Raw genomic sequence first — 27129 nt, 5'->3', positions numbered from 1 at the left:
AGCTTGACATAAAAACTTACATAAAGGAAATAAGTAAGGAGCTGTCTGTTTCGGTGTATTTTTCAGATACACTGTTTGCTAACCCCACACTAACTCACATTACTAAAAATGCTTTCACGAAGATTTTATTATTGAAAAAGAGATTACTTTTATTGTTATTGTGTAGTTCATGATGTTTTTCTTAGAAGAATCATTTTTCTTTAACATTATCTTCTTTGTCTTTAAAATGTCCTTCCCTCAGTCTTCAGCTGCAGAATTATATGTTCTATACCTATTTCTCTTGGTGATCTCTTCTGCTTTCAAGAGATTAGGAGATACTGCTTTAGTTGCTGAAATTGATGTCATCACTCAGAGCAAAATAACTGAAGGCCTGACAAATGCCTCGCAAAAAAGACTTCACACTTAAAATAGCTCCCTGATACAGGGAAGTCACATTGCAGACTAGGTTACGATGCTTAGGTTAGATTAACTCACTTTGTAACTCCCTGAACAAGCAACAAAACCTAATATGAGTTGACTCTGCTCTTACAGAGGCCGTCTTAAGCCTAAATTATTTCATGACATTATGATCCTATTAGAACTGGAAGTCCAACTTATGGTTATACTATTTTTGTACTTTCAGGCTTCTTTCCTCTCTGACTTCACTGGCTTCTGTTGGAAAATTGCAGCCAAAATATCCTGAATTATTACTGAATTAGCAAAGTGCACTGGTAGTATAAGACAGTTCTACTTCCTGACTACACAGGCTTATGCCTGCAATGAAACTTGTGCAAATAAAGAATGATAGCAATCTGAAAACAAGGTGATGCAAGCATGGTCTGTGCAGCAATACATATTAAATGCAATAAACTTATTTACTTCATGTTCTGTGGGACCTTTCAAATAGTCAAGATTATCTGTGAAAATCTCATTCCATAAGAAAAAGGCCAGGTGTTTAGAAAATCTTTTCCAATCTTATCCACAAGGGTGGATAGTTATAGGACAAGGGGTAATGATTTTAAACTGAGACAGGAGGTTTAGGTTGGGTATTAGAAGTTTTTCACTCAGAGAGTGGTAACACACTGGAACAGGCTGCCCAAAGAGGGTATTCAAGGCCAGGTTGGATGTGGCTCTGAGTAGCCTGGTCTGGAGGCTGGTGACCCTGCACATAGCAAGGGGCTGAAAATCGATGATCTTTGATGTCCTTTTCAGATCAGTCTATTCTCTTGATTCTGTAATCATTCTATGATAATCTTGCCCTATATATAGAAGTCCATGGATATGCAAGATTAGTGATGTCTACCCTCAGTTGTTGCAGTTCATTATATGTTGCAATGAAACTGCTATTTTATAAAATTCCAGCTAGTGCTACTAGTAGCACCACAAAATGCAGAGTTTAATAATTATTAAATACAACAATTATTTATTATTTAATATTATTATTATTATTATTATTATTATTATTATTATTATTATTATTAAGTTATCATATGAATTTCTATTTTGAATGGCATATACAATAAAGCAAAACGATTTTTGCCCTGTGTTCAGGGGTGGATATGAGAGTGTTTAATGATGCCTATGTCTGCTTCTAGTAATCACTCTATCCATTGTGAAGCTGTGGCTATAGTCATCCATAAAATATATAATCTATGGAGTCAAAGAAACTGAGCTAGTAAGTGAGCTGGTTAGGAGCAGAGGAAAAAGATCTTGTCTTTCAAAATGGCTAAAAGTTATAGAACTAAATGTTTTTAACTAAATGTCCGTTTTTCAGTCATGCTGAATATTTCAACAAATAGCTCAAATTTCCTTGCAGTTGCATTTTTTTTCTCCTTCCTTCCTTCTCTTCCTCCCCCCACCCCCCCTTTTTTTTTCTTTCTTTCAACTTTGTTGCTCCTTTCTGCCTTTTCTTCAGTATCTCGCATTCTCCCATATACAGATATCTATAAACAAGCTCCCTGTATGGCATTTTAAAATACTTTTTATCTCTCCCAAGCTTCTCGAATGACCAAGAGACTCTGATAATACTCCTGTATATTCCTTCCCACAGCGTTCTCATAAATATTCAGGGCTCTTTCCCATCACTGCTGGCGTTTCTTCCCTCACATACATATTCCTGAATGATATTTTTCACTTTGAAGATATTCTTTGTCCTTCATACACCTCATCTCTTTCTGAGGCAACCAAATCCACACCTTGCTGCTCTTGTTCCTTGTCTATCTCTTTCTTTACCTGTGTGGTCCCTCTGTTATTCTCTCTCTCACACACAAATACTTGTGTGGTTTTGTTCTCGGTTGTTCTATTCATACAATTGTTTCTTTCCTCTTCAAATGGATGCACCAATGAAGGTGGCGCAGTGGTAGGAACACCGCTTGCAACACCGGAGGCCCGGGTTCCAATCCCCCCTGTAGCGCAAGTGGTAGAAGTGCCGCTCTGCTACACAGGAGGCTCGAATCCCGGGGGTTGGACTCGATGATCTCTAAGGTCCCTTCCAACCTGCACAAGACTGAGAGACTGTGAGTGTAAAGGAAGGAGGTAGGCATACTCAAGGCCCCATGCTTTTCACAACAAATAGTCACAGCAGTACTGACAGGGAAGATGAATGAAATTCCAGTTAAAGGAACATATCTATTTCTATTTCAGTTTCCAGTTCTTTGTATTACGCTAACAGCAAACCCTCGAAAATACAGCAGCAAAAACAGAAAAAGAGCTTCCTTAAAGTGCTAATGAGAAGACCTCTTAGGAGAAGAGGGAAATCAAAATGGACAGTATAAGCACTTCTTATCAACTAGTTACTAAGCCATAGAGTAAATACTTATCAGTTATTAATCCATACAGTAATACCAGAGTAATAAACAATTATTAGTTCACAGAGTAAGAAAAGGAAAGAAACTACCGGTATTCCAGAAGAAAAAAAAAAAAAAAAAAAAAAGACTACATCACACAATTCAATTTATTATAAATCCACTACACTGAGAATATAGAGGATATAGATGGAATATTCTTGCTTATCAAACTTCTGAATTACAAATATTTCACATTCATACCACTGTCAGTTCCAAAGTACCTACCTATTTTAGTAAGTTTTATCTAACACTGAATTTGAACTTCCAGGATAATTTAGTTCCTTCATTTTTCTTCTTTCATCCTAAATTCAAAAATAATAATTTTTGTTTGTTTGTTTGTTTGTTTGTCCTTCTCACAGCAAGGTTTTCCATACAAATAGACTCTTTATCCTAGATTTTCTCTGACTAAAGATATGGTGTTATTTTCAAGTACTCTACATCTTATTTTCTAAATGTTGTTTTCCTTTGGACTCTCTAGTTTGAGACCAAACACAGCTGGTTTCACCAGTCCCTAGCAGAAAAATCACCTGCCTGGTCATGGCACTTAATAATATGCTCCACAATGAAGTTGTATTGTCTTTTTCTTTTTCTCCAATTGAAGCATGTTGCTGACTCATATTTACGGTCCATTACATCCTTCAGACTCTTCTCTGATATGATTCAATTTTACCAGTATCATACTTTTTGATTTTTCTTCCCAAACTTAATTTGCATTTTTTCAGTATTAAGTTTCTTCCTGGTGGGTTCAAGACATTAATTTGTTAGGATCATTTTGACTTCCGATACTGGCTGCTAAGTGCCAAGAGGTCCTTCTAGCTCATTTCCAGTTTTCTGTTTCATGATTTCATCACCCCCTCCACTGATAATCTAAAGAACAGACAACATCTTTCAGATCAGGTCCTGTGGATGAAAAGCTGGATGTGAGCCAGCAGCATGCATTTGCAGTCTGGATGGCCAACTGTATCCTGGGCTGCACTAAAAGAGAGGTGGCCAGCAGGGAGGGGGAGGTGATTTTCTCTTCCCTTATGAGGTCCCATCTAGAGTGCTGTGGCCAGGTCTAGGCCCTCCAGTACAAGAAGGATGCAAAGCTGTCAGAGCAGGTCCAGAGAAGGGCCATGAATATGACTGGAGGATTGGAGCACCTCTTGTATGAATAAAGGTTGAGGGAGTTGAGCTTGTTCATCCTGGAGAAGGCTCTGGGGAGACTTTCTGGTTTTCCAGTACTTGGAAGGAACTTATGAGCAGGAGGAGGGCCAATTTTTCACATGGTCTAATAGTGACAGGACAGGGGGAAATGGCTTTAAAGTAAAAGAGAGGAAATTCAGGTTGGATGTTAGGAAGAAATTCTTCACTTTGAGGGTGGTGAGACATGGGCATAGGCTGCCCAGAGATGTTACAGATGCCTCATCCCCAGATTACAGCCAGGTTGGATGGAGCCCTGGGCAGCCTGATCTTGTAGGTAGCAACTCTGTCCATGGCATAGGGCTGGAGCTGGGTGGTCTTTAAGGTCCCTTCCAAACTAAGCCATTCTATGTTTCTGTGATAAAGCAATCAACATGAAAAAAAAAAAAAACTATACTCCTTAAGGAATTTCATTACTTTAACTAGGCAGAACATGACTTCCCCAGAGAGAACTGCCTTACTTTCGTGATACCAGTATATGGAAAAACTACTACAACCCCTCATCCTGCTACAAGGTGTTATCAATGTTCTGTACATTTAACTTAACTTGTATGTGGTTTAGTTCTGCCATTAACCTCAACTATCTGCAAAAGGACATTTGTCTGTAGTGAAACCTTCCATCTCCAAGTAGTTTCATGTCATGACCTAGTAAGTATTTTTGTATCTGTTTTGATAATTAAAGAAATACTGTAGATTTTCGAGTTTTAGAATCTTTTAAACATATTTTTTCAAAGCACTTTTGTTTCCCCTCAAGCACACGATTCTCTATTTGTGCACGTTTAAATAGATTTCGAATCAACTCGTCCCACAGATTGTTTTGACCGACTCACTTATATCACTTAAGCGCACCACCATTATTCCACCCTTCCTAAAGTTTGCCAGCAGCGATTCTGCACGTTCCTCCGAGCCACAAAGAGAACGAATCACGCCGGGCCCAGCACTGCCCGCTCCTCAGGGTGGGCTCAGCCCCGCAGAGGGTCTGGGAGGCGCCTGGATGCCGTTCGTGAGGAAGAATCGAGCGCTCCTCCCGAGATGCCGGCAGCGATGAGGGCTGACTGACTGAGCCCAGCCACGCAGAGGCAGCGCGGCAGGGCCGCCTGGCGGACCCACTGCCTTTAAGGTGCCGGCCAGGAGGGGCGGAGCCACGGAGATGGCGGCTGAACGTTCTGGAGAGGAGGGGAGCGGCGAGGGGCGAGCCGAGCCGAGCCGAGCCGAGCCGAGCCGAGCCGAGCCGAGCCGAGCCGAGCCGAGCCGAGCCGAGCCGAGCCGAGCCGAGCCGAGCCGGCAACTGGCTGGCCAGCCGGCCAGCCAGCCCGACCGGCCTTCCCCACGAAGAAGCAGAGAAGCAGAGTGGGAGGAGGAAGAGGAGGGGGAGGAGGCTGAAGAGGAGGAGGAGGAGGAGGAGAGAGGGCACGGGAGGCGGTTGCTGCTGCTGGGCAGAGGAGCCGTGTAGGAGCTGCGGCTGCACTCGGACGCCACATTCCCTCCTGACGGGACTGGCGGTGAGGATGAGCGAGAGCTGAGCCCGCTGTCGCCGCCCGATCTGGGAAGTGTCTGGTCCTCCTCCTCCTCCTCCTCCTCCCCTGTTGTGGGTGAACCTGCGCTACGGGCTCCTCATCGACAAGGGAGGGGGCTGGTTTGTTTGTGTGTCTGTTTAAGGAAAAGAGAGAGAGAGACCTTCCATCCATTGAAGCACAGTTCACTATGATCGTACTCGCACTCAGCACTGGAAGCCGGTTGGATTTCGTGTCTCAATCCAGGGTGTTTTTCTTGCAAACCTGCCTTTGGATTTTATGTACTACAGTGTGCAAAGCGGAGCAGTATTTCAATGTGGAGGTAAGAGCAGCCTGTGCGTGTATGCGAGCGTGCGCTTCCTCCTCTCTTTCCCCCATCCCTTTTCCGTATCCCCTAAATGAAATAAAGCAGCCAGCCATGTCAGCCAGCATCCAGGGCACACGGCTGTGCTGGCTTCCGTTCCCGCAACCGGCAGATCGCTCCCTCCCCGCCCGAGGGATGCGTTTCGGTGGGAGATCCCTCCCGGCCCTGCCTAACCCAGCCCTCTCCCGTGGGAGATGGGAAACCTCATCCCGGGCACTGGGATGAACTGGGGAGCAGCTCGGGGAAGTCTCAGAAACGCAGGACAACGGTGTATTGCTGAGTTTTCCCCACCCTTCTTTCTTTCGTTCTTTTTTTCTTTCTTTTTAAAATTTCTATTATTATTGTTTTATTTCTGAAAGAAGGATAAACGGAAGAGAGTGCTATGGGGATAGGAGGAAAGAAACTTGAAATTGTGGGCACGTTTCTTTGTGGCCAAGTATTCGGCAAAATACGAGCATTTCCCATTTATATCTAACACAAAGAGTTGCCACTAGAAACGGTGAAACAAATGCAATAGAGGTGCAACTATAACAAAAAAAAGTTAGGGGGTGTGAAGGACCAGGAAATACATTGCTTTCTAAGTGAAAAAGCAGGTTAGAACACAGGGAACCTAGATGGGGCAGACCCTAAGAGTTTACAGACACAAGTGTGAATTCAGTGAACGTCAGTTTCCAGTCACTCTTCTGTCCAGTCCCAGTTTTCCAATTTGGTATTTTTTACATAATTGGACCTATTAAGTAATGATCTTTTGCTGTCTTTATCATATTACCACTCCTTCTTTCCCTTTTTATTTCCTTTCTGTCACGCATTCTGTAGTGAGCCCTTCTTCCTCATCTTTCTCATTGTGATGTGTTTCCCTCTTTCCCCAGCTATTCTATTTCATCTTTCCTGTTATGCGTTTCTCTACATGTGCTCTTTCAACTTCACATGCGTTTTATCACTTTTCTGTTAGATCTGTTTTCCTTCTCTTACTTCTGTCCTGCCGATCCCACTCCAAACTTTCTTCTGCACCCATACAACACCCTCACCCATTCCTGTTTCTCATCTCTCTCATCTGATGTTTTCACAATGCTTTCTCTCACACAAATGAAGCCTGTGCCTTGTTATAATGTCTTGCACATACGCACACTGGCTTGCTTTATGTTGAGCTCCTTTCTTGCTCAGTGACACTCATTCTTGTTACTGTGGCAAGTCTGCTTCCGCAGATGCTTCTCTGTCCCTTTCAGTCTGAAGTCCTTACCTCTCCTTCTGCCTTATGTACGATCATCTCAAACATAACAAAAAATCACTTTTTCTTTCCTCCTCTTCTTTCATTCCAGACTTTATGTTGATATTTTCCCATGCCACGTACAATTCTCCTTTCTGCTTATTAACACACAATCTCAGCTTCTATCTAGAAAGTATAGTCATTTACTCTATCATTAAGATCTCTCCTGATTGTAAATCCTGCCCTTATTTAGTCTGCCATCTACACTCTAGTCACTCTTTCTCATTCCTTATCACAAATAAATGCACATCTCTGCTTCTGTTTCATTGTAAGCTCCTCAGGGCAGGACTTGTATCTTCTTATATGTTTATGAAGTGTGCTGAGTTTGGTCTGAAGGCCAGTTGCAAGACTTATGATAGAAATATAAAAGTTGCAAATTTAATAGTGCATGGTAAAGTTTTATCCTTTTGCTCCTGTCCTCAGCTGCCTTCTTTACTGATGAGCAGAGGGAAGCCGCGTGGAAGAGAGGAAGTTGCTCCCTGTAGCTTCCCCAGGCTTCACAGGCTGGCCCCCTGCAGGGTATAGGGAAGAAATTCCAGTAACAGAACTTTCTCCTCCCACAGTAGTCTGCTTTGCTGGCATCTGGCTCTGCTGGAGAGACGGGCAGCAGATGGAGCTAGTGTGGGAGGAGAAAAAGATTGGTTTAGTCAAGTGGAATAGGAACAGGAGGCCAACTCCAGTCAGGGGGAGGTTTTGTGAGGAAAGAAGGGAAATGGTTTCATTTTTGCCACCTCTTCCATATGGAAAAGAGCACATTTAGAGGGTGAAAGACAATACCAAGACTCAGAAACAGTGTTGAGTGGAACGAAGTAGTCTGTGTGACGAGAGCATATATTTCTTCTGTTTGAAATATGCCTCTTGCTCCTATTTCGTCATATGCCAACTCTCCTGGTATCTTTTCATATTACAGTCTTTGTTCCACGGATTGTTGGTAGCCAGAGAAGTGTTCTGGTTCTGGACAACTTCTCTAGTATTCAAGAGTCATCCTGTGGGACTCTTCGCTAGGCCACCATTTTTGACCACTCTCTGTGACATAATCCTGTCTAGACAGTCTTGAGATTTGCCCCAGAACAACCATTCTCATTTTTACACTGTTTGGATAGCACTGATAATGCAACTTCCTTTTGTTGAGAACAGCAAAACTACTAAAAAAAAACATGGGAAATTTGAGGCAAAAGTGTTGGCGGTAGCACTGTATTTATTGTACAGTGCTCCCTGTCGGCACAAGTGCAGTATTATGTGATAGTACATTGTGTAAATGTATGACAAACATTTCTTGTGGCAACAGGAATAAACACACAAAGTAGAGTTCATAAAGAAGTGATGTGTATTTAGATGAATTAAATGTCACTGAACAAATACTTAGAATGGTTGGAAAGGAGATTTTGTTATTATTTCCTGTTTCTAAATACAGTGCAAATAATACCTGTTGAACATTATAAAATGCACAGTCCTTTATTTCCTCTTACTGTTCTGTCTCAGTTAATCCGTATACCTGATTGATAAGAAACATTTGTATAGCACTTTTGAGCTTTTGTTTGTTTCAGTGCAGATTTGTTGGGCTATGCGCCAGAGCAATTCTTAGGAGATACTACTGCAGCTCAAAGATATTACATAAAAATGCCATTTAAAAGAAAAGCACAAAGCTCAAGTTTACAAGTTTGTGTGAACATGGTTAATCTTACTTTGTGGTTGTATTGTCTCTCTGTAAAATTTCTTTTAACCAAAGATCTGTATGGATGAAGTCCTCAGGCTTTCACTGATAGCTGCATTATCAATAATGACATGTATTCATGTACGTAGTATTCACATATGTGATAGACATGGCTAAGTCTATTGGGCCATGGAGTACAGGACTTGGGAGGGGCACAACTACATTGAGAGACTGTGGTAAAGCTGAACGAGGGGTGATTGTGAATGGATAGCTCGAGTGATCATGATGAAGCTTAAGATTTGCAAACTCTTGTTTGTTAAGGATTTTAGCATTAATTATCAAAGTTCACTGTTTGCCATTAGCAATTTGACGAAACTTGTCTTTAGATGTCATGATAAAAATGAGCATGTTGTTAGCTCCCTATCCTCAGTGCTGAACTATTGCTCCAAAACCATAACATCAGTGAGTAATTGCAGTAATGGAAAAATATGTCTATGGATGCAAAGTTTTTTCTACTTTTTTTTTTTTTGCTTTGTTAAACTGTTTCCATATGCTAAGAGGAGAAAATATCCATCAATGAAACAGTGAATGGAGTAACAGTTATTAAAACAAATATTTAAATAATAAAATTGAAACAAGTGAAAACAAGATAGTTTGTTGCTGCAGTTTGATACGTGGTGATATTCTGAGCCAACCAAAGATTTTTATTTTTTTTCCCCTGAGATTCTCTCTGTAGTATTAATAACTCATGTTGCTCTGTGATAATTCCTTTATGTTACTGGGAGTGTCAACGTATGATCTTTCACTATATGGATATTTTTGTGTTTTCCTTAAGCCAACTTTGCTGTACTGTTTGAGCTGGTATTAACCTAAAAGTTCATCTTCCGACTATTAAATATTCAGTACAAAAGTTAGAAACAATGTTACCGTAAATAAAGGGAAAAATGGTTACTGAAGCAATGCTATCTTGGTCAGAAGTTATCGTGGTTCTAGAATAAGATTCCTATTGGATTATAATACTGGGTATTATTCCTGAGAGCTGCTGTATCAGCTGGGTGTGTGCACAAAGCCTGTTGACTGAAGAAGTGTATTTAGAATCAGAACAAATTTCATTCACAGTGTCTGTGATTTGGTAAACACTACGAAGCATGCTTCATCATCACTCTTCTTAAGCAGACAGTTAAGCTATGTTTTTTTTTCTAATGCAAAATATATAGAGCTGAATCCATAGGGGGGATCTTAAAATGTGTCTTGTTTTAGCATGAACACTTATTTAAAGCAATGATCTCCTTTACTTCCTCCCATTTTCAGAGTTGTGACAAATAAATTGTGAAACAAAGTACAGTAGAATCAAAACTTCAGGAAAATACAGTTGATTTCCTCCATGGCAATAAATAGCTGAGAACCCCATTGTTTTCATTATTAATAAACTTTACCTTTAGCATACAGCTCCTCTTGAGTGGTAATGCATGACCATTACTTCCATATGCTCTGGCCTTTTAAGCTTGAAAACAGTACAGTTCTTCATCTGGAAACTGAAAAGAAATAAACTTCAAATATCACCTTGACACACTTATCAGCTAGCGGTCTTGCTTAACAGATTTGCAAACACAACACTGTATTTTTGTAACTTTTTAAAGTACAAGCTCAAGAATTAATATGGAGAAGCAATTAATGTGGGTTTGATTTAAATAGTGCCATGTGTCCTAAAAAGGGTCTTTTGCATTCTTTTAGATGCAGACAATATGTGTGATCTTCAGTTGAGTTCTGAGTTTCGCCACTGAATGCTTTTCTACTACAAAAGGCAAATAGCAGCTGTATGAAAAGCAGACTCTAAATTGATATTCAGAAATAAATGTGGTGGCTACTAATTAGCAGAATACATTCTCTGCTATAATTTAAACAATTTATTTTTACAAAAATTACAGTAGATCATTTTTTTCTGTTATGAAATACGAGATATTTTATGTTTAGGTTACAGGGAACTTTACAGATTATTTAGGATTATTTGCATTTTCTTCAAATACAGATCGAAAAAATGGTCCCCTTTCCAAAGAGTTCACCAATGACCTAGTATGTTATACCTTAGATGCAAGGCAGTTTTCTTTTTTTTATATATAACTCTAGTTCCTCTTATATTCCTATTGCAAATTTCTCACAGAATCACAGAATTGTAGGGGTTGGAAGGGACCTCTAGAGATTATCGAGTCCAACCCCCCTGCCAAAGCAGGCTCCCTACACCACGTCACACAGGTAGGTGTCCAGGCAGGTCTTAAATATCTCCAGAGAAGGAGACTCCACCACCTCCCTGGGCAGCCTGTTCCAGTGCTCCGTCACCCTCACTGTAAAGAAGTTCTTCCGCACATTCGTGCGGAACTTCCTATGCTGTACTTTCATCCCATTACCCCTAGTCCTGTCCCCACGCACTACTGAAAAGAGACCAGCCTCACCACTATGGCTCCCACACCTCAGGTATTTATAAACCTGAATCAAGTCCCCTCTCAGCCTTCTTTTTTTCAAGGCTAAACAGACCCAGTTCCCTAAGTCTTTCCTCATAGGGGAGATGCTCCAGGACCTTCACCATCTTAGTGACCCTCCGCTGGACTCTTTCCAAGAGATCCCTGTCTTTATTGTACTGGGGAGCCCAGAACTGGACACAATACTCCAGATGAGGCTTCACCAGGGCAGAGTAGAGGGGGAGGATCGCCTCCTTCGACCTGCTGGACACTTAGTGTTTGAGCATAACAGCTATTAGTGGGTCTCATTTTTACTAAAGAAATAAAGCAAGTAAACAAAAGATTTATGTAACTGCCTCGTTTAGTGCAAAGTAAACCTACCAAAACGTGTATTCCTAATGTTTTCTGACATGAGGTCATACTAAAATAAAGACAGACTATTAGCCCAACAAAAAACCCTGAACATGCCCAAGCATTTTGCTCTTCCATTACTTAGAAGACATCCTACAGTGGAACAATGTACGTTTGCGTTCCCATTCATTGTTTCTTCAGAGTGGATACACCATCTTCTTTAACTGATTTAAGATTTACGCTGCTCTTTGTCAGTTTTATTTGAATTCATCTTAAAGGTCAGTGCTTGCTCCAGGCTCCTCTCCTTATGCACTCAGCAAGACTGAATTGTAAGAGTTTGCAAAGAGAGAATGTGGTATTATATAGATTAAAAACAACTCTAAGCTGCGTTTGGTCTCAGTATTTTAAAGTCTGTCTCATCCTTTTGCTTTCTTGCCTGCATGACTGTGGAACTAAAACCTAAATGACTTAATGTTGATACTTTCTGAAGATCCTTAAATCAACAATACAAGTTTTTAAATTACACTCATTAAATTGTTTGAGGCTTCTCACCTTCCTGTTCCAGATTTCAGTTTATTGTCTGTCCTATTTGCTGTCCTCAAACCACACTTTGACCATAATATGAAGAAACAGGTCGAATCTGTTTAATTTGTTAACTGTGATATGTCAAATGACAGATTTGGTTTCATTTTGCATGAGGAGGACCAGGATTAGTGCTGCAAACATGATTTTACTTGGCACAGAAAGGGATTTGAAAAATAATTATGATTAGAGCTTTATCTTTTAAAGAGAGGTCACGCTATTTGGAACCTTTATTTATTGGTTGCCTGGCAACTGTTCATTCATGTTCCTGCTTATCATCATTCATTATAAGCATCTTTGTTGTACAGTAAGAGCAATTAAGTGGTAACAACTTCTTTCTGTGATGAATTAAAATTGACAGAAATTACAGAGATAGAAATATAATATTTCTGTACTTTTACTTATTAACTGAAACTGCTGGTATAATGCTTATATATTAACAGCTGTTTTATACCAGGTGAGGAGTTATCTGAACTTCAGCTATGACTATAATACTCCTAGCATACCTTTTGTGGTATTACAGTGCATAATTGGCATAGGGGCTCGGACACATGATTTTATCATGCTTAAAATCTATTAATTTAAAGATCAAGACTTCAGGGTATGAGGAAACTTATCTCCTGTTGATTCTACTGCAAAGCATTAGGCAGTCTTAACCAAAGTGTTAAGGCTTGAGCTCAACATTTGAAAAGGGGTTGAAAAATCAGAGATTAAAATCTGCTGTGATGGGGCCATACTAAAGCAATAAGCCCGACAATTCTATAGAACATATAAAGTAGCTTCCTGCTTTCTCTCTACAGAAAACAGTGTTTTTTATTACACCATGTCAAAACACATTCACAAAGCATATGATTTGATGATTATTTTGTGACTCTATATGACAAATATTTTGCCCTTTTTGTTAGTTCTTGATTGATCATATTTTGATTGAATATGAGGGTCAGTCATGGGCTCCTCACTACAAGAAAGACATTGAGGCCCTGGAACACGTCCAGAGAAGGGCAATGAAGTTTGTGAGGGGAGCACAAGTCTTAGGAGGAACGGCTCAGGGAGCTGGGATTGTTTAGCCTGGAGAAGAGGAGGCTCAGGGGAGACCTCATTGCACTCTACAACTTCCTGAAGGGAGGTTGTGATGAGGAGGGGCTTGGCCTCTTCTCCCAGGCAACAAACAGGACCTGAGGAAATGGCCACAAGTTGTATCAGATGAGGTTTAGACTGGACATAAGTAGGAACTTTTTTTCTCAGAGAGTGGTCAGGCACTGGAATGGCTGCCCAGGGGGTGGTGGAGTCGCCATCCCTGGCAGTGCTCAAGAGGTGTCTGGATAGGGAGCTAGGAGATATAGTTTAGTGTTTTTTCTGTAGGTATGGTAAAGGGAGGACGGTTGGACTGGATGATCTAGTAGGTCCTTTCCAACCTTGTGATTCTATAATTCTATGAACAGCTGAGCAGAATGGAGCAACTGTGCTGTAGTTTATTCAAAGAAGATGCATTGGGAGCAATACTGGGACAACTTCCCTGTGGCTTCATCTCGAGGGAATGTCTGTCACTCTAGGGTCAGGGTAGAAGGTGATTTGTTTCTCCGTTGCTACTGCTTGGTCTGCAAGTGGCTTTCCTTCTCCCTCTGGGAGCGGTGCCGTCCACTTTGAGCCTCTAATTGCATTGACTCACCAGTACTGTTCATACCAGGCTGTGCATGTGAGGGACAAAGTAGCTGCTGTAAGACAAATTGGTATGGATTTTCATCAGCTTTTCCTGCTCACATAATGTCCGTGGTACATAAAGCTGATGTTCTGCATTTTTACATTTGAGAAACAATTAAACTGTTTTTCTAGTTGTATAGATCATTTGGAAAGAAATGCTAAGCTCAGAATATTTTTAATTGTATATTTTCCGCATGATCTTGTAGAGACACAGTCCTTTCATTTAATTGATCTCATTTGTTTTTGCTGACAAGTCTCCACTTACACATGTGAAATACAGGTTGGCAGAGGGGAGACTTCTTTTTTCAGAAAGTTATCAGCTCAAAGACTGAGGGAAAATAGATAGCAAAACATAAGAACAAACATCCTTTTCACAGGGAAGGAGAGTGCTTCCTTTAAATGTGACAATAGATTTTTATGAAACGTACCTAAGAGGAAATTGCTTCCTTCTTGTACTATATCTGAATCTGAAGGTGATGATCTTGTCAGATTTTTTGTTCTTACCTCAGACTTTGCTTGTGTGATGTCCTTCTAGGAAATTGCTTTGACCCACTGTCTTCACAGAGCAACTGACAGATTGTGTTTGTCTATACACTGTGTTTTACACGCTGTGCAGAATGGTAGCAATGTATTAAATTACAAATGAAATAAATGATCTATCTCCCACACAATAAAGCTACTTATTATTGCTAGCAATAATAGTTTTATATAGCTTAATTTACAGCATGATTTTGATCTTGGCAAGTGAGACTTTTTTCTCTTCCGCTTTTCGTATAAATAATTATATGTATGTTTAGATATCTATGCATATATAAATTAAAAACAAACAAACCAAAAAAACCAACCAACCAAAAAAAAAAAAAACAGAACTGTCTTACATTCTTAAAATAAATAAATAAATAAATAAAATAATTAATCATGAAGTGCTGGTTTCTGGCACTTCTGTCCTATCCTACTTGTACAGTATGTCATCCTTGGAAATGCTTTCATGATCTCTATCTGTGTTGTATATATTTTTTAATATGTAGGCAAAATAAGATGATGTTTGTAATTGAGGCACTGTATTGGGAGGCTGGAGGTCTGATTTGTGTATCCAGTGAGTGAGTCTTCATATTGATAGCAAGGTTGTCAATATTGATAGCAAGAGCTGTCATCTTTTTATCTTAGCTTCCACAAATTTGCATTAAAGTAATTGAAGAGTATTTATTGTCTTTTCCAATACATGGCAGGAACAATAGAAGAGAAGTGATGCTAAAGAGACATGAATGTTTCTTCATCATTCATTTGTCTGAGGGCAGTTTTACTTCTTTCATTAAAAAAGAAAAAAACAGTAAAGAAATAACATAAAAAATACATACAGTATTTCAGTATGGTTATCTGTGTAATAATGAAGTAATGAGGTGGTTCAAGAAAAAAAAAAAAGTACCCGAACAGAAAAAGTTAAAACAAAAGTGTCTATAGTAACACTTTAAATCTTTTTTTTTTCTTCTTCTCTTTTAGGTTTTCTGTTTTTATTTATTTATTTATTTATCTTCTTAATATAAGTACTAAAACTTGTTAGAGAATGTAGTTAGTAGGATAACACAGAAGATGTGGTAAGAGTACTGAAGGATACAGTGTATCACATTCTGTTTCAGAAGGAAAGTTTGAATGAGAAAACTCTTGATACCCAAATATGAAATCAACTAGTCTGGTTGAAAATGCATTTAAATAATAAAATGGATTTCAGATCAAACTGTAAATGTTGCATAATGCAGAACTAAAAAGTGCTTTATTGTTAAGCAAGTGAGCTATGAAATAATCATTTTACAAACATTCATGTTGTAACATGTTAGATACGGTTATCATAGTATCTTTACCTTTTTTTCTGTTTAACACAAGTGGGCTTTTATGAAATGTAATAAAAGATTGGACTTCCACTGCTCTGTGTATTAATGTGTTTATTAGACATTGTAAATAGGCAGAATTGCTGCTCACATACCTCTGTTATTGAATATCTATTAGTCCAACACGAGATACCGAGGGAATAAACAATTTGCTGTACTGAAATATCAAGTATAGAATTAGAATCTGTTCTTTAAGGCACCTGCACCATAAGTTCACCTTATAAACTTCTTCCACTTTTCTTATAACTTTTCCTTGCTTCCTTTCTTATCTCATTTTAGTTTGTTTGTTTTGTTTTGCTTGTTTGTTTGTTTTTCATTTGTTTTCTTCAGCTTGTCTTTGCACAGCCTGCTGCCGAGGAACAACATCAGTCATTACTGAACCATAAAATCAGCGATATTAGAGATGGAGAAAGACTTCTGAAGAGCCTATTTGTCTACTAGTGCTGGATCGGTTACTATTATGTATTTGCTGGTATTTTGTAAAGTCAAGTTTTAAAAGCTAAAGCAATGGGACTTTCAAAATTGAACTTGAAAAGACTTTCGTAAATGTACATTAGAAAACTAAACTGGTAGTGTTCCTTTCAGTAGACTTCTCTTTTGGCTTCTGGCCAAAGTTGATTCCAGTTAGGAATACCACAGGACCTATACACGCTTCCTCTTTTTAGGAAAAACTGGAAGCCAGCCTGTGTGTCCTAAGTCATTTCATATGGCACTAGGCACTTCTGTTTAGGTAACTGAATTCTATTCCAGATTTCACTGAGGGGGGAGGTTGTCAAGGCACTTGTAGGTATGGGGCTCTCTGAGGTAGATGCTGTGATTCAGAGGTCTTGATTTGGAGTTGAATTCCTTCTCTCTGCATGGGTGCTTTTCATTTAGTGCCTAAGTACCTGGTGCTGTTTAGACTGTGTTGTCTGTCTTGCTTGACCTTTAGATAATGTTCCAGAATAGTGTGACTAGTGACGTGTTTGCTGTTCTCTGGTAAAGTAGATCCTCTCAAGTCACAGCAGGACAAGGCCAAGAACAGAACTGCACTGTTGTAGAGTACTGTCTCTTGCTCATGCCCCACACATTAAATGTTTATCATAACGTCAGAGGATAACATTTTCTTACCTCTTCAGATTTTGTGTATTTTAAATATTTTTAAATGAGACCAGGCCTGAGCTGTTTAAATCAGTGTGCAACATGCTAAACTACAGAGGTACTCTGTGTAAGAGTCTTGGACCCTAAAGAATAATTAGCTCATTAGAAGTACTTCTGTTAATTTAATGGATTAATTTAATGGAAATTTGCATTTTTGTGTTAGAATTTGGATGTCATCATAGTCAAATATGTTAATTCACTGATTTGTTTACAGTATTTCCTGTAGGCCTTCAGAACCCTGAAGGTGACTGGGTCAGAATAAGAGAGTTGTTGGCCAGTTTATGTTTGCTTGTTTACTTCCTTGTACATTCAAAATTTCAAATACTTGAGTAATCTACCTGATGTACAGTTTCACTGAGTTTTCTGCTGTCATATAATTATAGAGATAATAGTTATACTGTTGATTCTTCGACTTACATTTGGAAAGGAAGAGTGATTATATCTGTGATTTATTCCTGAAGATCTTCCATTGTAATATTTAGTTCTACTCTATTGTTTTGAACTGACAGGCTCATTTAGAGAAAAAAAATAGTATTTTCATTTCTTTATGAACAATCCCATCATTTTTCCTTGCTGCTAGGAGTATTCACTTTTTGTCCCAGCTGTCAGATAAAGATAGAGTCATTGTTCTTCGTAGATTAATTGCTTAGATGTCTTTTCCATTGAGATATTAGAGAATTCTTCTTTACATGAAAGATCTTTCTAAGGAGGTGATGTCAGTTTAAGTTGGACCAAAAGATTTAAATTCTGTGCACATATATTCTTCAGTTTTGATCAAAACAAAGCAAAACCTGTTTCATTGTAAGAGTTCAAGCACGTTTTTTATTTTTGTTGTTGTTTTTTGTGTGTGCATGTGTGTATGTGTGTTTGTATGTGTTTGTATGTGTATGCGTGTTATTAATATTCCCTTCCCTCTATGAATTTTCAGCAGACCAGGACATGATTCTTAAGGTGAAAGCAAGCTTTAAAAATGTTAAAGCAATGCATTTGGTGATATTTAGTAAAAGTTATGAGTGGCTGAGGACTGAAGAGTCTTAAGCAACTGTAGATTCTCTAATGTTAAAGCTCTAACACAATAAAGAAATTCATCATGCCCATTAGTCTTAACAGTATAGCTAGAAAAGGGCGGAGTGGGACTTTTAACTTTAAAATATCCTACAAATAAAGTTCTTTGTAGATTTAAACTTGTTTTTTAGGCAAAATAGCTACATGTGTGCCTGAAAATTGTTTAATTAAAAATGCTTTTTTTTTTTTTTTTTTTTTTTTTCCTTTGGAGTGTAGAGTTCATAGAGCCATTGAAAGAAGTGAACAGCCTTCAAAATTATGTAGAAGAGTGTGAACATGCTTAGTATGCTTTTGTATGTATTATCCATGCTTCAATGATAAGGAGAAGCAGTTGAAAGACAGAAAGGAAGGAATCCACCCACAATTTCTGTTTTCTTTTACTTGTAGATGCTACTTGTTTGCTTTTTTACTTATTATCTTTATTGAATATCTATGTCAAGAGGTCTTGTCTGGAAAGCATTGATGAGATTCACACTTAACAGAATCCGTCAAATTTTGCCATTAGTTTTATTGGATATAGTATTTTACTTCAAGCTGTTTCAAAAGCCTTGAATCACCCAACATTTTAATGATGTCAGTGAGGTGTATATTTTTATAGTGAATACCTAGGATGAATATTGTGATTTAAATCCATAATCTCAGCCAATACATGAAGGTTAAAATTGGCACAAAAAGAAGAAGAGAGAAAATATCTGTGTGTGAACTGAAACTTGTCATTAAAAGGAAGTGTAATACCACTGAAAGAGTGACCACTGTGAAAGAATTCCAGAAAGAATACTAGGGGCGAAAGGAAAATTAACTTGAGGAGTGTTCTAAGCACTTAATGAAAGGGCTTATGTAGTCTAACTTATGTCATCAGCAGTAATGGACTGAATTCATTCCTTGCTCTATACTCTCAGTCTAACTGTAATTTTCCTTTTTCAGTGAAGCTGATGTCTCTACTGACAACTATTAACTATAATGTTTATTCTTTCATATTAGTCTGTCTACTTTAAGAATTCGATAACTATCTCATTAGAACAAAATTTTGTATTGTATTGCATCAATTGACTTCTCTGCTTCATTGCCTTTTGTCACTTAATGCCATTCAGACACCATAAATGAAAGTGTCTTTCTCCAATAATATTTAATTCAGTGCTGCCAATTGTGACCCAGTGTGGTTTGAAATTAATAAAATAGCTTTTGAAATATTTTTGTTATCTTCTGATTTTTGAGCTTTTTTGTGAACATTTTCAAGATAATTTTTTCCTTTCCTGAATCAATGACAGGACCTAAAGTGTCCTAATGAAGGGACAGAATATTTTCATTATAGCCAGTAGACTAAGTCTTCAAGAAACATGCCAAATGGTTAAGGAACCACCTATCTAAAATTCTGGGCACAATACTCACCTCATACCACTTTTCAGTTTGGATTTCTTCAAAACACTATTTGCTTCTATTTTTTCTACTGTGAAAACTTGCCACTTCCAAAGGTCAAAGTGTTTCTAGCTGCTGCCAAAGACTTTTTCAAAGGGTTGTTGTGATGAGCATCAACCTTTTACATTTTACCTAATACTGTTAAACTGTCTAAAAGTGGCTGGCTGACAGGCCCGGTACATCAGTGTATGTTTGACCATGGAAGGAGCCCAACTTTGATTAGCCTAGCTTTTGTATTGAATGCTAATTGTTTGCAGTAGCAATGACTGAGTACTGCTCCAGAGACTGAGCTTTTGTTTTTACAGAATCTATGATTTATTGCACTGGAGGGGTAAAAGCACAGGTTTTACTGCTTCTAAACTAAGACTGTGATTTTATTCTCTAGTTCAGTACTTTGTAGCATCCACAAGACACAAATGGAATTGTAGTGAAGTGGCATCCTAGAGAACACATATCCAAAGACAGTACATCACATCACCTGTGTCAGTATGCTTTTAGTTGCATACTAAAAATTATTTGTAAATGAGTTCGTTAATTTAGATACCAGTATTTAGACAATAAAACTCCTCCTTCTTCATATATGTTCAGATACTTTTAAAATTATTTTATTTTACTGTTTTATTTTATTTTGCCTTAATTGAAAAATGTGAAACTTAAGGAGACAGAGAAAGTAGCTGACTGTTTAGAAAATATTTTCATGAGAAAAATGCCAGTGGTGCATATTCAATGGATATTGATTCTGTGAGAGGGAGAGGCAAGGAACAACATCTGACTGCTTTAAAATATAAATTTAAACTTCAGAATTCCCATAGTGATTCATGCATGAGTCAGAAGTTGAAAATCAAGGGATGACCTTTGGAAGACCTGGCAAAAGGGATTCTGCTTGTTCAAGAAATGGGAAGTTCATCATAATTTTAACTATTTCTACTCTATGTTAAGAGGCATTTTAAATCAGCTACCACATTTCTTTCATGCAATTCAGAAAATATTACTTAGGTAGAAAGGAAGCATCAAGTCTTTAATTTCAAAGTAAGAGCTCAACAGAAACACACTGTTACCTGTCAGATAAATACAGTGGATGGTGTGGCTGTCTATTTTGAAAGAACAAAGCAGGAACGTTGCTCTTTGCTTGTACCAATAGTCTCAGTGCTGGCTTTTGAGTTATATTCACCTAAGGAGTCTCTAAAATAGTGGAATGAATTTAACTCATGTTTAGCTCAGATGTAAAGCCCTAATCACAAATGTTGAAGACAGAAAAACATTGGAAATGCAGCCCCAGATGGCTGTAAAACCAGTCTTACATAAGGTAAAGGAGATCCCTCACAAGATATTATTCTATGAGTTCATTATGAGCTTCAATTTATACTCTGTGGATTTATTCTGAAAGAACATGTTATTGCAAGATTTTGAAAGTGATCTGACTGTTTATGTGTAATATATTAAAATAATAAAATTATTTTTGAAGGTTTTCTGGAGAGTTCTCTGTAAAAATGCTGATCTAGTTTAAAATGCTGTAGACCTAATTGACTAATATAATTCTATAGTATATTAAATTATGTTAAAGATTTTAACAACAGTTAATAAACTGAAGAGGTTTGGATAAAATTTCATATCATTGAACATTTCTTTCACTCCATTTTCTTGACTCAAGATACTTCTCTCATGGCAAGTTAGCTTGCGGGAGTTAAGTTTCAAAATAGCAGGTCATGTTTCAAAAAGTATAAAATTCACTATCAGATAGGATAATTCTATTGGTAAGCTAATGGGTGCTATAGGAGTCTTCAGGACAACCTTCTGATGGATTTGAATTCAGGCACACTTTGTGTTTAACAGCATAGAACTGAGTTATTGTGCTAGTTATTTTATTTTATTTTGTGTGTGTGTGTGTGTGCTGGAAAATGGTCTCAGGCACATTCAATTTAAGCATAACTGGTCTTTTCTGTAAGTATTCTTATATGAACTGATTTTTGAGTAGTTCCTCTTGGTGATTCACTCTACTCAGATGATATGTGAAGGGGAAGAGTCCGGAGCATCTATGTCATTATTGAAGCTTGGAAAACTGATTGTTTCATAGTTTATTTGTTTTGCATAACAGTGTTTTCTTTGGACTCGCTTCATCCAGGCAACACAGAGAAGGGATAGCTTCAGACACCTATGTGGTAGATGGGGAGCTTAACCAGATTTGAAGACTCTAGAATCAAAACTTTATTTAGTATTAGTCTGCAGTATAGTTATAGTGATCTATTGGGAAAGGGCTTAGTCATGTTTTACTTATGATTTTGAAACTATGCCATCAACAGTCTGAAACAATTTTATTGCCATTTGTTGCATAAATTAAGTTGAGAGTCAGCACATTGTTTGTCTGCCCTTCATTGTATTTCCTTGGAATTTCTGCTTTCTTATGAGTGCGTTTTCATTGTATGCAAGTTTAGGTTTGAAAGAGAAGGTTCTGATTACAAGGGAGATGCACATGTTTTTTTTCCTTTCATTGTCAGTAGAACAGTAAGTGACAGCGCAAATTACCTGATGCTGGGCCAAAGCTGATCAGAGATTGAATGTGAGAATGGAGTCAGCAGGGGTGGAAACGTTAATTGTTAACTCTGAATATCATCTATGCATCGGCTCTCGTCAAATCTAGAGAGGCCTAGCGAAAACTTGCCATCTGGATAAACCTAGACAGGCTTGAGCAGTAAGCCCAGGAGAACCTCATGAGGTTCAACAAAGCCAATTGCAAGGTCTTGTGCCTGGGTCACGGTAATACCCACTATTAATGCAAGCTAGGGGATGAAAGGATTTGAGGACAGCCCTGCTGAACTTGTTGGTACTGGTGGATGGGAAGCTGGACATGAGCCAGCAATGTGCCCTCACAACCCAGGAGGCCAACTATGTCTTGGGTTGCATCTGAAGAAATGTGGTCAGTGGGGAGATGATCCTGCCCCTCTACTCTGCAGACCTTATCTGGAATACTGTGTCCAGATGTGGAGTCCTTGATACAAGAGAGATACAGACCAGTTAGTGCACATATGGAGGAGGGCCACAATAATGATGTGAGGGATGGAACACCTCTCCTATGAGGACAAATTGAGAGCTGGGGCTGGTCAGTGTGGAAAAGAGAAGGCTCCTGGAACACCGCATAGCAGCCTTTCAGTATCTAAAGAGGAACTATAACAAAGAATGGGATAGACTCTTTAGCAGTGTCTGTTGTAGTAGGACAAGGGGAAATGGTTTCAAAGGAAAAGAGAGGAGATTTAGCTTGGATAAAAAAAAAAAATAAAATAAAAAAAATGTGGTGTATGTCCCATTCCTGGAGTCATTCGGTGTTACACTGGATGGGGCTCTGAGCAGCCTGATCCAGCTACTGATGTTTTTGTTCATTGCAAGGGAGTTGGACCAGATGAACTTTAAAGGTCCATTCCAACTGAAATGATTCTGTGATTCTATTAAATGATTCTCTGCAATTTATACGCCTGCCATATCAGATTACAAACTTTCCATTGAGGTTGCATGTTGTGGGTAGTGTAAATGCTATGGTCTTGCCTCACAGTCAGGACTGTACTTCCTGGAAAAGTCCCACAGTTAATGAACCCATTTCCTTAGAGAAAATCAAAGGCTGTAGCCCCTTATTTGTATGTAGAGAATTGCATTGTACTTATTTGAGATATGATTTGGGAATAACCAGTGTTTGAATTCTCCTCTGCTGATAGGGGTGAACCAAAGGAACTTCCAAAAGCTCATTCTTTGTTGGTGCTTCTTGAAACTGTAAAGAAAGCCAGTGATAATTTTTTTGAACCATATTTTTGGGAGCCGAGCTAGGATGATCTGCTTGTGTTATCCAGCAGCAGCCCTCTGAGCTCCTGTAGTAATAGTAATCCAATATTATTAATGCCCTTAGGACCACATTCAAAGTAGTACTCAATTGGGAAAATATGAGTCTTCTTCCATTTATTTTCCCCTTATGTTTCTTTTTGTAAAGTTTGGCCTGGTGTATAGAAGACTGGAAAAAGTCTGGGAAAGCATGCTTTTAAGGATGGTGTTTAGAGTAATCCAGACTATTCAGTGTCCCAAAAGGAGAAAGCTCAGTGTGTTTTTTCTTTTGTCATTGATATTATTATCCCTCTTTGATATTCTGTGAAATACTCTTTTTCAGTATAGAGTGTAAAATTCAAGCCATTGATAACTATTGTGCTTACTGCTCTAGTACAAGTCAAACATTTCCTCCTGAGCTGACACCCTCCATTCTCTTTTCATAAGCCAATTCTAAATCCGGATGAGCAATTTTTTTAGTGTCTGACTTTGTAGGTGAAACTGCTGTGTGGTACAGAACGAATGAGCTTCAAATCAAGATGAATGAAATGTTCATCATAGCACACTTGTCTGTTATATCAGCAATGTGTACAATAAATTTGCTGTGTGCAGGTTGTCTTTGTTTTATGAGACTGAGTTATTCTGGCTGTCTATGCTTCATACAGTTTTAAAAGTTTGTAGATAAGACCATAACGAGCATTTCCAATATCTGTCCTAACATGAAATCAGAGCTACTGTAATGCAGTTCTTCAGGTGCATGCTTGTTCTTTATATAGATATGGTTATTAGAATGTAATGTATGATACACTTTCTTAAGTAGAAGGAATATTACTGGAAATAAAGTAAGACTAGTAATTCTTAGTAAAAGACAAATTCCTACAGTGAAATTGTGTCCTGACTGAAAATTTTTACTTAACATCTGTGTGTCTGGTCACCTGGATTACTTCTCTTACAAAGCTTTTGCTTAAAGTGTGAGGAATATGGCTGCAGTTTGGGAATCCTCTATTACCATCTAGCTTGTTTCCCATTACTCTGTATTTTTCATTCATGGGATTAGATTTTGCTAGCATTAGTGATTGAACACTGTAGTATATGGGGAGTATTGCTCTCATGGTAAGTCTGTGGCTGATAGAAATGACTGATCATTTTTCAGAAATGTTTCTTGTGTGATTGACAAGAGAACTTTAAGTCATTAAGGCATACTTTATTTTATTTTATTTTATTTTATTTTATTTTATTTTATTTTATTTTATTTTATTTTGAAAGTGACAAGATGATAGAAAAAAAAAATGGGGCAGTGCAGATATTTGTGAAGATATCTTTGAAGAGACTTAGCTAGGGCTTGTTTGATTGCCTGACAATCAATTTTCAAGGTGGCACCTGAGTTTAATCTACTTATAGAAAAATAGAACAGTTATTTATATTTAACTTACCTGTATATACCAGGTAGACATATACGAGGTCAGGAGAAACATTTTTCTTATGTTTCACTATGGTGTTAAATAAGTACATTATTTCTGCCTCAAGTTGAAATAATCTTTATCAAAATTATTCTGAGTGTTCACCAGCACTGTAAATGTTGCTACTTTGACCTATCCACTTTGTTTGATCTACGTGCTGAGACAAATTATTTGTACTTTGCCGCAAGTGGAGAAGGAAAGCATGATATATACTACACCACTGCCACTCTATTAGCAATAGCAGTACTACTCCTACTGTTTTTGGCTGAGGACCAAGTGCTTATTTTAAAACATGTGAGATGCTCATATGTCACTGTAGTTTTCTTTGTGATATTCAAGACGTATGTTTCCTACAATGCATAGTGAAACATAGATATTCTGAAAAATCATTGATTCTACCTGCTATACCTGCAGGTAGTGACAGTCGGTTGTTTCCCAATAGCAGTCATACTGCTACATAAACAAAACTATATAGAATTGCAGGATCACAGAATGGCCTGGGTTGAAAAGGACCACAATGATCATGTAGTTTCACCCCCCTGCTATGTGCAGGGTCTCCAACCACCAAACCAGGCTGCCCGGAGCTACGTCCTACCAATGCCTTCAAGGCTGGGGCATCCACAATCTTCTTGGGCAGCCTGTTTCAATGTGTTACCATCCTCTGAGTAAAAAACTTCATCCTAATAGCTAACCTTAACTTCCCCGTCTCAGTTTAAAACCATTCCCCCTTGTCCTACATATATGAGACTACGCCTAAGCAAGAAATCCTTGTATCTAAAGACAAAAAAAAGAAAAGAAAAAAAGCATTTTTATAGTTCAAGACCTTGCTCCTCTAGGTTTAGAGACATAGAGGAGATCCTTTACTGAACTTGGAAATTCATTTTACTACATTTCACTTTGCTGGTCAAACTAACATTTTGTTAAACATTTAAAATAGTAGAGCAAAAACATAGGAGTCCAAGATTACCATGTGCTCAGGAGGAAATATGGGGTGTCAGGATGAAATGAAGTTGTGATGGCAGTCTGGAGGAAGAGCCTTACATTCTTTCATAGTTGCCTAGCAGCTAAATGTGACTGCATTTTATTATTTCTGCATATAAATGTGCCCTTGTTCAAAATGCTTGACAAACACTGGCAAACATATTTTCATGATGATAATAATGCTGCGTAAAAACATGATCTGTGCACTTTCTGTAGCACTTTATAGGACATTTATTGAAAACTTTTAACATATATACTGGAAAGCATTAGTCATCACTCCAGACAGACTTTTCAGTCACTCTTCCACAGTCTTATTGTTCTTTTGAGTCTCCAGTCTGTAGTGCTTTCACTGTCTAGACACGTTCATTCTTTGCTTAAACATCCCATTCTGTGTAAGTTTGCCATCCCTGGTGATTCCTGTGGAACTCAGCGCATGCCATAGGACTTATCTGCAGTTTGGTGGTAAAGTCATTTAACATGTCATGGAATTCATCCAAATTTCTGCATACATATCTGCTCAGGTGTAAGTGGAATGTCTGGTTATTTGATCTGTATGATCAAAGGCAAGTCTCAATTGGAACTAGTACAGAGCATGGTAGCCTTGTAAAACTTGAACAGACTTTTCATCTTTTTAAGACCAAATTATAAATTCTTTCTTTGTCAAATGGGATTTTTCTAGGGTATGTTTCTTAGCCTGGCATACACACATAGATGAGGAAGCTGACATCCATTAATATTCCCCGCCTTCACTGTGAGAGCAAGGATAAGTTGTCAACATGCGTAGCTTTGAAAAAGCAGTGTCAGGCCACAGTGTCTCATATTCTCCTAATAATAAACTTAAAATCCTTTGTTCACCAGCACACAAGCCACAATGTCTACAAGGGGTTACACTGGATAGATCAAATAACTAACAGCAGTGCATGTGCTAAAGGAAACAGAAGATAGAAAGAGACCTAAGAAACTGGAAACTAAAGAGAAAGCCGCCTCTTTCTGTTAAAAGATCTGCCTTCCTTTGGGGGGTGACAAGGCAGTTCCATCCCATTTTTTCCTACTATTGATAGTATACAAAAGAAAAGGGAAATTGCTTTTGGACAATGTGAAATCTAGTGCAACTTACATGAACAACTACTTCTCTGTTCTTTTCTGTGTTAAAAGGCTCTAAGCCTGTAAGTGACACCAATGTCCCCTGTACTACTACTGTACATAGAAGACTGAAAAAGCATGCCAGTTGCTGCAAGGCAAGTCCAAAAGAAGCTGCTTCTGATATGTTCTATCTTCTGTATAATCTTGAAAACAAGAGAAGCTATCATATATCAGGAAATGTGATTTTTGTTAATTACCTTTATTTCCTCATGTCCTCAGGAGCCTTTCAGTCCAGCTTTAACAATTCTTCTATTGAGTTTTCATGGCAACTACTCTTTTTATACTTTTCTCCATGTCCCCATATGGCATGTTCTAAATGAAAAGTCAACAAACTGTTA

At 38.3% G+C, this 27129-nt stretch overlaps 1 protein-coding gene across 1 annotated transcript in view; it reads left to right on the top strand.

The window, feature by feature from the left end:
* The first annotated feature begins 5341 nt into the window (after positions 1-5341).
* Positions 5342-27129, top strand: part of MMP16 (matrix metallopeptidase 16) — a 158627-nt gene continuing 136839 nt past the window's right edge. The window contains exon 1 of the mRNA XM_015855974.2: positions 5342-5843. Within this exon, the coding sequence (XP_015711460.1) occupies positions 5712-5843 (132 nt within the window). The 5' untranslated portion in view covers positions 5342-5711. The remainder of the gene's footprint in view (positions 5844-27129) is intronic.

Source organism: Coturnix japonica, chromosome 2, assembly GCF_001577835.2.
Source record: "Coturnix japonica isolate 7356 chromosome 2, Coturnix japonica 2.1, whole genome shotgun sequence".
Lineage (NCBI taxonomy): Eukaryota > Metazoa > Chordata > Aves > Galliformes > Phasianidae > Coturnix > Coturnix japonica.
The sequence above is the reverse complement of the archived record's forward strand: the minus strand, read 5'-3'. Positions and strand labels throughout refer to the sequence as shown.